At 36.4% G+C, this 11,696-nt stretch overlaps 2 protein-coding genes across 2 annotated transcripts in view; both read right to left on the bottom strand.

Moving 5' to 3' along the window:
- ap2m1b (adaptor related protein complex 2 subunit mu 1b) overlaps window positions 1-5,769 on the bottom strand; it is a 22,407-nt gene extending 16,638 nt beyond the window's left edge. Inside the window, 2 exon segments of the mRNA XM_056477992.1 lie at window positions 2,080-2,194; window positions 5,595-5,769. Of these exon segments, the coding sequence (XP_056333967.1) occupies window positions 2,080-2,153 (74 nt within the window). The 5' untranslated portion in view covers window positions 2,154-2,194; window positions 5,595-5,769.
- Window positions 5,770-7,547: 1,778 nt separating this feature from the next.
- Window positions 7,548-11,696, bottom strand: part of LOC130245491 (segment polarity protein dishevelled homolog DVL-3) — an 85,402-nt gene continuing 81,253 nt past the window's right edge. The window contains exon 15 of the mRNA XM_056478188.1: window positions 7,548-10,781. Within this exon, the coding sequence (XP_056334163.1) occupies window positions 10,405-10,781 (377 nt within the window). The 3' untranslated portion in view covers window positions 7,548-10,404. The remainder of the gene's footprint in view (window positions 10,782-11,696) is intronic.

Raw genomic sequence — 11,696 nt, 5'->3', positions numbered from 1 at the left:
TGTTTTGTGTATACATTGATTAAATGTTGCACGTCCGCCGGTTCCCGCCTCAGAATAGGCAAGTTTTAGCTATTTGTACTTTAAGGTAGCATTCAGAAAAACAAAACACCAGTGAAGAAATTCGACATAGAGGAACATAAAAACCCACTGCCAGATAGTGTTTCAGAAGTGTTATTGCAGAGCAACACAAACAGCATGCAGAAGTATAAATGCACGACTACGTGCAAGGCAGGTGCCTTGGGTCACACCGATCACTCGACGCAGAAGTATAAACCAGCCATAATGTTTAATTAAACATTTTAAGGTCCAAAAAGTGAATTGTTCACAATAAGATGTATAGCACACATTCAGAAAACAGATTAATTTCAATTTTAACCAGGCTTTAAATGCTCTCTGGGTTTGAATTTATCTAAAATAGGCTTCATCACTTCATTTTTAGCTGCCTGTTTTTACTGCACATATACTGTTTCCTCCACTCTCTGTCTCTTCCCAGAGTTTTCTTTCCTCCGGGCACACACGACATGCACACGCACAGCGACTTCATCTAATGATCTCTTTCTCATACAGTTATGCATGTGTGCCTAAACACACACACACACACGCACACACACACACACACACACACACACACACACACACACACACACACAATGCGACAGCATGAGTTGGCAGCAATGTACAGACCACTGTATCCATAGCAACTCTTCTCTGAAAAGACCATCTCTGTGGTAATAGATGCCAGGATATTCTGGATATTCCAGAACTTTCACATAATCTAGACTATAATAATATTCATCTTCACTTGATCACGCTCTCCCTTTGTCTTTAAAAAGTGTAGGTGTAACTGGGCCATTCAATAAAAAAAATGAAGCTTCTAACCAATTGATCACCTTTATTTAAAACAGAGCGCACACCGATCTGGAGAGCATTCCAGATTTTTCTTAATATGCACAATATCCTCAGTACATTTGGGAAGTAAATAACACAAAGTAAATCAATGTATACATGCGGTTGCCAGTATGAACATCTGAAGTGCAGCTATTGACCTGCTGTACAGGAATATTAGCCCATAAATTTTATGATTAAAGGTCCCGTGAAGTGCTGTGAAATGTGCATTCTTTGTTTTGTTGGATGTTTGATGTAATCTCAACTGAAAAATGAAGAGGGTGGGAGTAGCTCCTCCTCCTTTAATAAAAACAGCCAATGGCATTTTGTTTTTCTCACAGCTCTGCCAGTGAGTGGTTGAGCTCAAGCGCATTAAAAGAAAAGCAAATGAGAAGCATCTTGAAGGGGCGGGGCATGTCAGATACTAGAGAGCATTTGATTGGTCAAGATTTGATGAGGTGACTTAAGGTGACTTGAAAAAAATCAATGATCTATTTAGGCGAAAGTGACAAACTGCAAGCTTTGGAAGTTTACATCAGTTTTATATTTTCTAAGTGTTTTATGAATTTTTGGAGCATCTAGATTGTTGAATTGATGGACATTGAAAGTATATAGACAAGTATGTCATTGCTTTATTATTATGCATGTTTACTCATGTATGATTTATACATAAAAATAAATTATTATATATCTTTTAAAGTATATTTAAAAGAATTACTCTGAGATTGTGTTATTATTATTATTGTTGTTGTATTTTTATTTAGTTTAAATGTTATGTAAACCTGTTTTGGATGTATAAAAAAATAATGATAATAATAATAAAAAAATAAAAAATAAAATAAAAAAAACACACACATATACATTTTTTTTTTTTTTTTTTTTAATTATCAATAATTTACTTTCTTTACAATCACATTTTTTTATTTACAATCCTGCCAACATTTTATTCACGGTAAAACTATTTTCCTGTGGATTAGAATGGGACAGTTGAAGTTGGACTTGTAATCAAAAGGCTGCAGGTTCGATTCCCGGTCCCGGCAGAAATTGAAGGTGAGGGGAGTGAATGAACTGCACTCTCTCCACCTTCGCTGCCCAGTTAAGGTTCCTTCAAGCAAGGTATCTTAACCATAATTGCTCCCTTAATTACACCTAACCCCTAAATGCTTAGGTCTCACATCAAACAGACTTACTTACCCAATGTCATCGCGGTAAACACGGGAGATCAGCACCTCACCCTTGTGGTTGTAGATGAAGAGTCCTCCAATCATATTGGCGGTTAATCTCAGTGTTCACAGGCCATGCTGGAAAACTAAAGAGGCGGAGCCAAAATGTCAATCAACAAAAAAAAACAAACATTTTCAATTAAGATTTAACTTTAAAAGTGCATTATATTACAGTATACTCTGCATTTAGCTTAAACTTAAAATGTAAAAATATACCAAAACATGCTAAAAACAAAATTTCTCTATTGGAAACAATGAGAGATTAAAAAGCACAACCACGACAATGTTGACAACACGTAATGATCTTTTCCTAACACCCTGCTCCTGTAATCCTCTCAATCTGAACCTCAGAAACACCTAAGAATACACCTGGCAGAAATCAAGCTAAAAAAAGCCTGAAAAACACAACAAAAAATACACACTTTATGCATTTAAGCATACATATATAAACGAATCTACAAAAGCATACTGTAGAAACATATCTGCAATTGTCCCTTTGCCAGATTGCATGAAAGCGGACAAATTTAGCGCTCAAGCAGGGTGAACATTTAATTTACCTCAGATTTTTCGCCATCTCCTATTCTTTAAATGACCTTTCAACTCATTTTACGCTTAAACAACTTAATGAATGCATAGCTTAGGTCTATTTAACTGACAATATTTTCATTCAATCAATTACTGATTTTCCAAAAGGAACCTTATGAAATTAAGCATGGTCACATCAACATTTAACCAGAAGTTTTTTGGTGGGAGAAAAGCACTTCCATGCGTATGAGCCATTGATGCAAATAATGTTTTGAAAAATAAAAGCCATAACAAAACCGATCATTTTAGGCCACTAATTCCTAGAGGGACTCTTTGCAAAAAACAAAAGCAACTTCAGAGTCCAACATCATTTCCTGCATGATGAAGCTACTTAAAAATGGCAGTGCAATGCGAAAATATCCCCAGTTTTTTTTTTTTGGGAGATATGATACTGTAGTTAAGTATCACTATATTTTTAAAATGGCAGTGAAATGCGAAAATATCCCCAGTTTTTTTTTTTTTTTTGAGATATGATACTGTAGTTAAGTATCACTATATATTTTTTGAGAATATCAGCACATGGGAGACATCACAAATATGATATTTACTAGAGCAGTTCAATAAAATTTGGAAATATTAAGCTTAAGTTCTTAGAAGATCATTAAATTTGCATTTTAAAACAATGAAATGCTTCCAAACAAAGCTAAAGTTAAAAAACACACAATTTCCGAGCAACATTGCAGTGATTCGTTTATTAAGAAATGATTTTTACTGAATCAAATGAGTCAATTTCATAAACACAGTTTTGTTTTAAATGAATCAGCCATTTTAACGAATAATTCACTCATTAAGACAGGGACTGGCATTTATATATTTATCCATAACAGGCCTGGATCAAAAATACAAAGTATGTCGGTGCTAGGGCTGCACGACATTGGAAAAATTTAACACTGCAATATTTTTTTTTTTGGCGGTATTTATTATGATATGAATACAATTTCACCAGATGACCTAATATCTCTATTTGGAAATAATTTATAATGTTATATTGCTTGGGATGATTCTGCAGTGGGAGTGCATCTCTATAAAATCTAATAAACAATCTGTAAACTTTTTGGGGTCCCCGACACATTTTTGTTGTTGTCTGTGCTACTTGCAGTGCGTTTCTCTATTTGCATGTGTTGTGAGTATTTTCATGCACCTGTTTAGTCAGAGATTGATGAATTAATGTTTACTATGTGCATCTGCATAAAATCTAATAAACACTTTATAAACTTTTGGGGTCTCCTGACACATTTTCATTGTCGTCTGTGCTATTTGCAGTGCATATCTGTATTTGCATGTGTTGTGAGTATTTTCATGAATAACAATCTATAAATACAATCAAGAAAAAGATACAATTGAAATAAAGTGTTTTATTATTTCTAGAGTCTAACAGTATTCAAGTACAGTAACTAAATGATAAAAATAACTCAAAATTAATCATAGTTAAGGTTATAAATGGTACAATTTCCTATACCTGAATGCCTATAAAATCATTATACGATCACAGATATCAAAAACACACGCATATGAAAAAAATTATAATACAATCTCAACATTGCCTATCCTGCGATGTGACTATTGCAAATGATCACACTGCAGGATATCGATGCTGAAATGATATATTAAGCAGCCCTAGTCTGCGCCAATAGCCTAGTGGTAAAGTGCGCTAACAAATATCAGAGGTGCTCACGGCGACCCGAGTTCGATCCCCAGCTTGAGGTCCTTTGCCGATCTTTCCTCCCTCTATAAATTCTGCAGGTATGCCTGTCTCAACTCTACTGTCTTATATAATAAAAAGGAGAAAACTCTCCAAAAAATTTAAAAAAATCCAAAATATAAAGATTCTGTCACTTATTTTTTTACCATCTCAAATGTGACGTCCATGTTCTCAAATCTTATTGTATTATTAAAATAATAATTCTGTATCAAATATAATACAAAAACACATATGTAAGCTTTTATAAAAATCACATTATTATTTCATCTCTCAGGTTTCTTCATTTATAGACACATTCCCACATCTACATGGATGATGAGACCCTTATACTGAATCAAGCAGAAATATGACAGGAACAGAAAACAACTGAAGCAAGTGTAAACCAAAATGACCATGGATAATATGCATGTGTAAACCTCTGCATTGTAAGAAATTCATATTAACACACAGTCAGACCACATAGCCTGTCAACACAAGATTACTCGACAACACAACATTATGAGTAAGCATTGTGACACCACAAAATGTACAGTTTCATGAGTAATTTTAAATATTCATAAGAATATAATGAATATTTTGATGATGATGATGATGATGATGATGTCATTCCTCAGCCCTACAGTATTCCGTCATGGCTGCTGATGGAGAGGGGAAAATGGAGAAAAAAAACTCACATAGCAGTTACGGAGTTAACCGGGATTTTATGATGTTTCCATTATTTGATGATTTTTAATAAATATACAATTCTCTGCAGCATCCATCATGTCTGAGGATGGAGACCAGCGCACTGCGACTGTCTGTCTCGACTCAAAATGACATAAAACACTAATAAACACCAACACATACCGCTCACCGTAAGCTTCCTCCATTATTATATTAGAAAAAACGCTGATTTTATTATTTAAATGTCAAAATATTAGCCTGAAATCGCGCACTGTAAAGGTATGTGAAGTTCTCCTCATTCAAAAACACACACACATCACCATTTCAAACGTTTAGTTAAATGACGTTTTCATCAAATAACCGTTTCCAAATACCACATATTAACGTTACTCATTCGACATATTTTTCCATAAGCGAATCTAACGTTAACGTAAAACGCCCGCGTCCTGCTGGTTAGCTGGTTAAGCTAACTAACTAACGTTAGCTCAGCTCGGCGGTGTCACGACAGACCCGGCCGGTGAATTCACCAAACTCACCTCTCCGTGTGTGTCTCTGGATGTCCGTCCCGTCGGAAACCGGCTCAGCGGACACAGATGTGCTCGGTTCTGACCGAAGCTCGGTGTTATTGACCGGATTTGATGTTCCAGGCTGCGGTCACCGCTCACTCATGAATCCAAGATGTCGCCCGCTGCTCCCTCCCTCTGCAGCCGACAGTCAGCTGACAAGCGTGTGCTTTACACTGAGGTAAAGTTGGTTTTATATTCGCACATTTGGGCTTTCTACTATTTCTACAATTTCTTTCACCTATTTCTATATTTGAGCAATTCCATGCAAATGTCAAACTTTCCATAAATTAAGTTTTTACGTTCTAGGTTTTTGTGTAGGCTTGTACACTCACCGGCCACTTTATTAGGTACACCTTACTAGTACCCCCCGTTCCTTCAGAACTGCCTTAATCATTCGTGGCAAAGATTCAACAAGATACTAGAAATAATATTCCTCGGAGATTGTGGTCCATATTGACATGATAGCATCAAGCAGTTGCTGCAGATTTGTCGGCTGCACATCCATGATGGAATCTCCCGTTCCACCACATCCCAAAGGTGCTCTATTGGATTGAGAACTGGGGACTGTGGAGGCCATTTGAGTACAGTGAACTCATTGTCATGTTCAAGAAACCAGTCTGAGATGATTCATGCTTTATGGCGGCGCGTTATCCGGCTGGATCAGAAGATGGGTACACTGTGGTCTGGGATGGACATGGTCAGCAACAATACTCAGGTAGACTGTGGTATTCACACGATGCTCAATTGGTACTAATGGGCCCAAAGTGTGCCAAGAAAATATCCTCCACACCATTACACCACCACCACCAGCCTGAACCGTTGATACAAGGCAGGATGAATCCATGCTTTCATGTAGTTGACGCCAAATTCTGACGCTACCATCCGAATGTTGCAGCAGAAATCAAGACTCATCAGACCAGGCAACGTTTCTCCAATCTTCTATTGTCCAGTTTTGATGAGCCTGTGTGAATTGTAGTCTCAGTTTCCTGTTGTTAGCTGACAGGAGCAGCACCTGATGTGGTCTTCTGCTGTTGTAGCCCATCCGCCTCAATATTGGACGTGTTGTGTGTTCAGAGATGCTCTTCTGCCTCGGTTGTAACAAGTGTTTTTTTGAGTTACTGTTTTTCTATCAGCTCAAACCAGTCTGGCCATTCTCCTCTGACCTCTGGCATCAACAAGGTATTTGCACCTACAGAACTGCCGCTCACTGGATATTTTCTCTTTTCTTCTGACCATTCTCTGTAAACCCTAGAGATGGTTGTGCGTGAAAATCCCAGTAGATCAGCAGTTTCTGAAATTCTCATACCAGCCGGTCTGGCACCAACAACCATGCCACGTTCAGTCACTTAAATCACCTTTCTTCCTCATTCTGATGCTCAGTTTAAACAGCAGTAGATTTTAACCTTGTCTACATGCCTAAATGCATTGAGTTGCTGCCATGTGATTGACTGATTAGAAATTTGTGTTAACGAGCAGTTGGACAGATGTACCTAATAAAGTGGCCGGTAAGCGTATTTTACAATACTGTAAAAATACTCAAAAAATGTCTCCGTCAATGTATTCAAACAATAATATTTGATTTACCAAAGTCACACAAGTGCCAATTTCACATCTGTCACATCCATAACCAAGCTTTTTCCTCATAAATGTAAAAAAAAAAAATCAATCATTTTTGTTCTATAGAGAGCCAACTCTTATCCTTTTGATTAGCATTGTTTCTTTTGGGTTGTGCAGTTTAATTCACAGAATTTCCACAAAGTATGTTGTTTACTGTACATTCACATACTTTTTTTTGGTCACATTCATAACGCATGTTTATTTCCCTCATTTAAAATCTATAAAATGTTTACAGATTGATGTTTTCATCCCATACCTCTTTGGTTAGTTGTTTTGGAAATTATAAACAGGTTTCAATACAATGTTAACATATACTTTCATAAACAACAACAAAAAAACAGATATCCACTCAGGGTTTAGGCAATAAACTATATTTATAAATAAAACAATTTGCTTTGTTTTGTCATAAAACAGTGTACAGCAAGTATTAAATTGAACCATTTAATACTATCCGATCATTAAAAATGTGATAAATGCATCTGAGAAAAATAATGGGAGGTTTAAAGAGAAACAATAAAGCCGAGTGCTGATTGTTAAGTATGACAAACATCAACATATTTAAGTACTGTGTTGTTTGAGGGAGAGTGAGAGAGTGGTCACGTGATCATATTATAGTGCATCATCAGCTAATAATATTGAAGGAATTAGCATGTCAATACAGTACATGTTCCATACATGTCAACTATTAAAATCAATGATAGTACATCATAATATCTCCCAATTTAGGTTCTTTAAATCAACATTAAATCATAATTGATTTCATTTAAAGGGACATTTCCCTTTTTTCTTTTGGAAATAGGCTCATTTGACAACTCCTCCAGAGTTTTATCATTTTTTAATCCATTCAGCCTATGACTGGGTTTGGGAGGAGCGCTTTTAGCTTAGCTTAGCATAAATAATTGAATCAGATTAGACCATTAGCATCTCGCTCAAAAATGACCAAAGTTTCGATAATTTTCTGTTATTACATTGTGTAGGAGCCAAATTATTGTTTATTGAGTTTATATGAATTATACTTTAGTATTTTCTTTATAAACTGTTTGTTTTGTATGGTTGTTTGTTTTGAGGACCAAGAACGACAGAAAATGAAAAGTTGCTATTTTGTAGCCTAATTTGGCTAGGAATTAGGGCTGAACAATATATAGTTTGAGCATCGATATCGCAAAGTGTGTATCTGCAATATTCAAATCGCAGGATTAGATTATTTATTAAAGAATAAATGATAAAGATATTATTAAACATTGTTTATATTTTTTAATTATCTATGCAATAATGACCATGTTATTTTACATTTGACTGTTCAATTTCTATTCTTAAATACTGTTTTACTCAACAGAAAACCGTTTATTTAACTTTTATTTTTGCTCTGTCGTGTTTATATGATTTTAAATTCATTATATTTTATGCAGATGTACAGTATAAACGACTTCATCATCCTAATCAATCAATCTAAATGAATGAAATCTTTCCAAAAGAGCTATTCAAATCATCTGGTGAAATGATATTCATATCGCAATATCAAATCGCAACAAAACAAAATATCAAAATGTCAGATTTTTCCAATTTGCGCAGCCCTACTAGGAATGATATTGCACAGCACAAGAAAATCTTGCAACCATGAAGACATGGTTACTATTTTCAGGTGCTGCATAATATTATTTACTGCTGCAGCCATGGTACGGCAGCAAAGTTTCCTGATTATTATGCCAGAATGAGAGTATAGTTCCTAGCCTTATCAGCCTAGAAAATAGCAACTTTTCTTTGGTCTTAGTACATGATGTAAATACAGAAGTCTCAAGCTTTAAATAGAAAAAAAATTATCAAAACTTTTTGGTCAATTTTGTGTGAGATGCTAATGGTCTAATCCGATTCAATGATTTATGCTAAGCTAAAAGTGCTCCCAACAGACCCAGAGATTAGCTGAATGGTAAAACTCAACTTTTTAACTCAAGGTGAGTTGTAAAAATATCCTATTTTTCCAAAAAAAAAAGTGGAGTGTTCCTTTTCTCCAGTGTTTCCCAACACTATTCCTGAAAGCACACTAACACTACATATTTTGGATGTCTCCCTTTTCTGACCCATTTATTTGAGGTTTTGGAATCTCTTCATATGTTCCGATGGGTTGATACAGGTGTATTTAACTAGGAAGAGACTGAAAATGTGTACTGTTGGTGTGGGAAACGCTGCTTTAAACAATTAATAAATGTCCCTCGTATATGTGTCCACAATTCATCAATTAACAGTAACCAAAACAAAATGTTAAGTGCATTAATTTGAACTCAAAAACTACGGCAGACTTTAAAAGTCCTGTCTGTAAACTTAAAAACTCTCTGTCTTCGACACTCTCTCTCACTCTCCATAGTTATTAGCAGTAAATCAAAAGTCATAAATAAAAACAATTATCGTCAAACATCCTATCTTCTGATCGAGTTTGTGTTTCTTTTGTTTTTAAATCATTAAAATTATTTGTTCATCCTTAAAAAAACGAAACAAAAGCTTATTTAAAAGTTGAGGATAACCTCTTTCTTTCCACGTCTCATGCTTTTCTCTTTTATTTTAGTTAACCTTTGATTGAAAAACAGATTGAGGTTAAAGGGGTAGTTTACCCAAAAACTGAAAATTCATAGTTTCCTCACTCGTCACTTGTTCAAAACCTTTAAGTTTCTTTCCTCCATTGAACACAAAAGAAGATATTCTGAATAATGTTGAAAACCTGTAACTATTGACTTACATCGAATGGAAGTCAATGGTTACAGGTTTTCATCTGTCCTAAAAATATCATCTTTTGCATATAACAGAAGAAAGAAACTCATAAAGGTTTGGAAAAAGTTAGAAAATAGTGAGTAAATTAAATTTTTGGGTGAACTATCCCTTAAATAAGCCAGTCAGAGGATAAAAAATACTTTAGAAATGCAGGTAAAGTACATAAAAAGTACACAAAACCCAGCAAGCGTTCCCCTTCGCTCTGCCCTCATCACCGCATCCCACAGAGTCACCTTTAACCAGAGACCACAAGTCTCTAAGGGCATGAAGGGATACGTGATGATCACTTCCAGTCTTCTTCACTGAAGAAAGTGCAAGCCGCAGGACACAGGAGAGACATCAGGAGGGACACCAATCTCATTTTCCTCCCCGTCGTTCTTGATTTCATATATAAACCGAGTCACATGACGTCCACGAAGAACTCACTAGGGTTTCCCATGGCCATGCGGAAGGATTGTCGCGAGGCCGTGAGTTCGGGAGGCACCGAGGATAGGTCTCGCTCTGGGGGAGATCCGGGAGCTGTAGCCGCGGGTGGTTGTGGAGGGAGTCCTGCTGCTCCGCACACCATGTTGGAGGTGTGCGAGTGGCTGCTGCGGATGGTGTGTGAGCTTCGGACGCTGTGTTCGCTAGGTGGCACCGCTGAGCACTCGCTGGGAGCTTTCTCTCTTTTGTCTGACTCACTGCCGCTCCCCGATCGGCCTCCGGACTCGGGTGCTGCTGATGCGGCGTTGGTGTCGTTTTTGGTACCGCTGCGATTAGAGCCGCTGCTTCGACTGCCTATGAGTGGAAGAAAGTCAGATTTTTCATGAGGTAAACACTACAAAAAAACGGCTTTCCTTACTAAGAGTTTATTGGCTTGTTTCTAGTTCATATATCTAAAAATTCTTAAATCAAGAAGCAGTTTTGTAGAAAAGCAAAAAAATATATTGTCTTGTTTTCAGAAATAATGGGTCAAAATTAAGTTAGTCGTGATAGTCGTAATAAGTTAGTCAGTGCCTATTTTAAATATTTATAGTTTCGGAGAGACAGCACATCGGCATCAATCAGCCTGTCATACTGAGAAGAGCAAAGAAAGTTGACGTTCCGCCACAAGATGGCGACAGAGGCCGCATAATAAGCCCTTAAAGGAGAAAAACAGCATTTTTTCAGCATACGTTTCAAACTACAGCTGATTAAATCATTATTAAACAGGTAAGTGACATTCTAAATCGATCTCTCTCTTTTGTATGTTGTAGTGCTGTATTTATACTATAGTAATCTGTTAGTGTTTGCTTTGCTCTGGCTTTTTCAGGGTTAATTAATGTGATCTCCCGACTGCAACAGAGAAATATCTGGGAAATGTCTCTAGACTGATGGCATGTCGTTCAGTCTTATAATCTTAAATGTGAGCAAAATCACCTGTTTTGTCATCACTTTAGACATTACGCTAGAGAATCATTCAAATACTAACTCTAAAGTGACGTTTGTGAAGTAGTAATGGTTTCTGCTGTTCTGACGTCAGCTGCAGATGTGAATGAACGGCGGAAGAAAGTAGTTCCTCATACAAAAGGATTTTTTAGACTCTCTGTGTTTGATTTTCTTTTTTATATATATGCCGTCGAACTGTTGTATAAACGCAATATCACACTCGTAGCAGTGCGATATGGCTGTATATCTGCATGGGTGGGACACTAAGGTACTCGACACACTGCT

Source organism: Danio aesculapii, chromosome 18, assembly GCF_903798145.1.
Source record: "Danio aesculapii chromosome 18, fDanAes4.1, whole genome shotgun sequence".
In the NCBI taxonomy this organism is placed as follows: Eukaryota; Metazoa; Chordata; class Actinopteri; order Cypriniformes; family Danionidae; genus Danio; species Danio aesculapii.
Note: the sequence above shows the minus strand (reverse complement) of the source record. Positions and strands in the feature narration are given on the sequence as shown.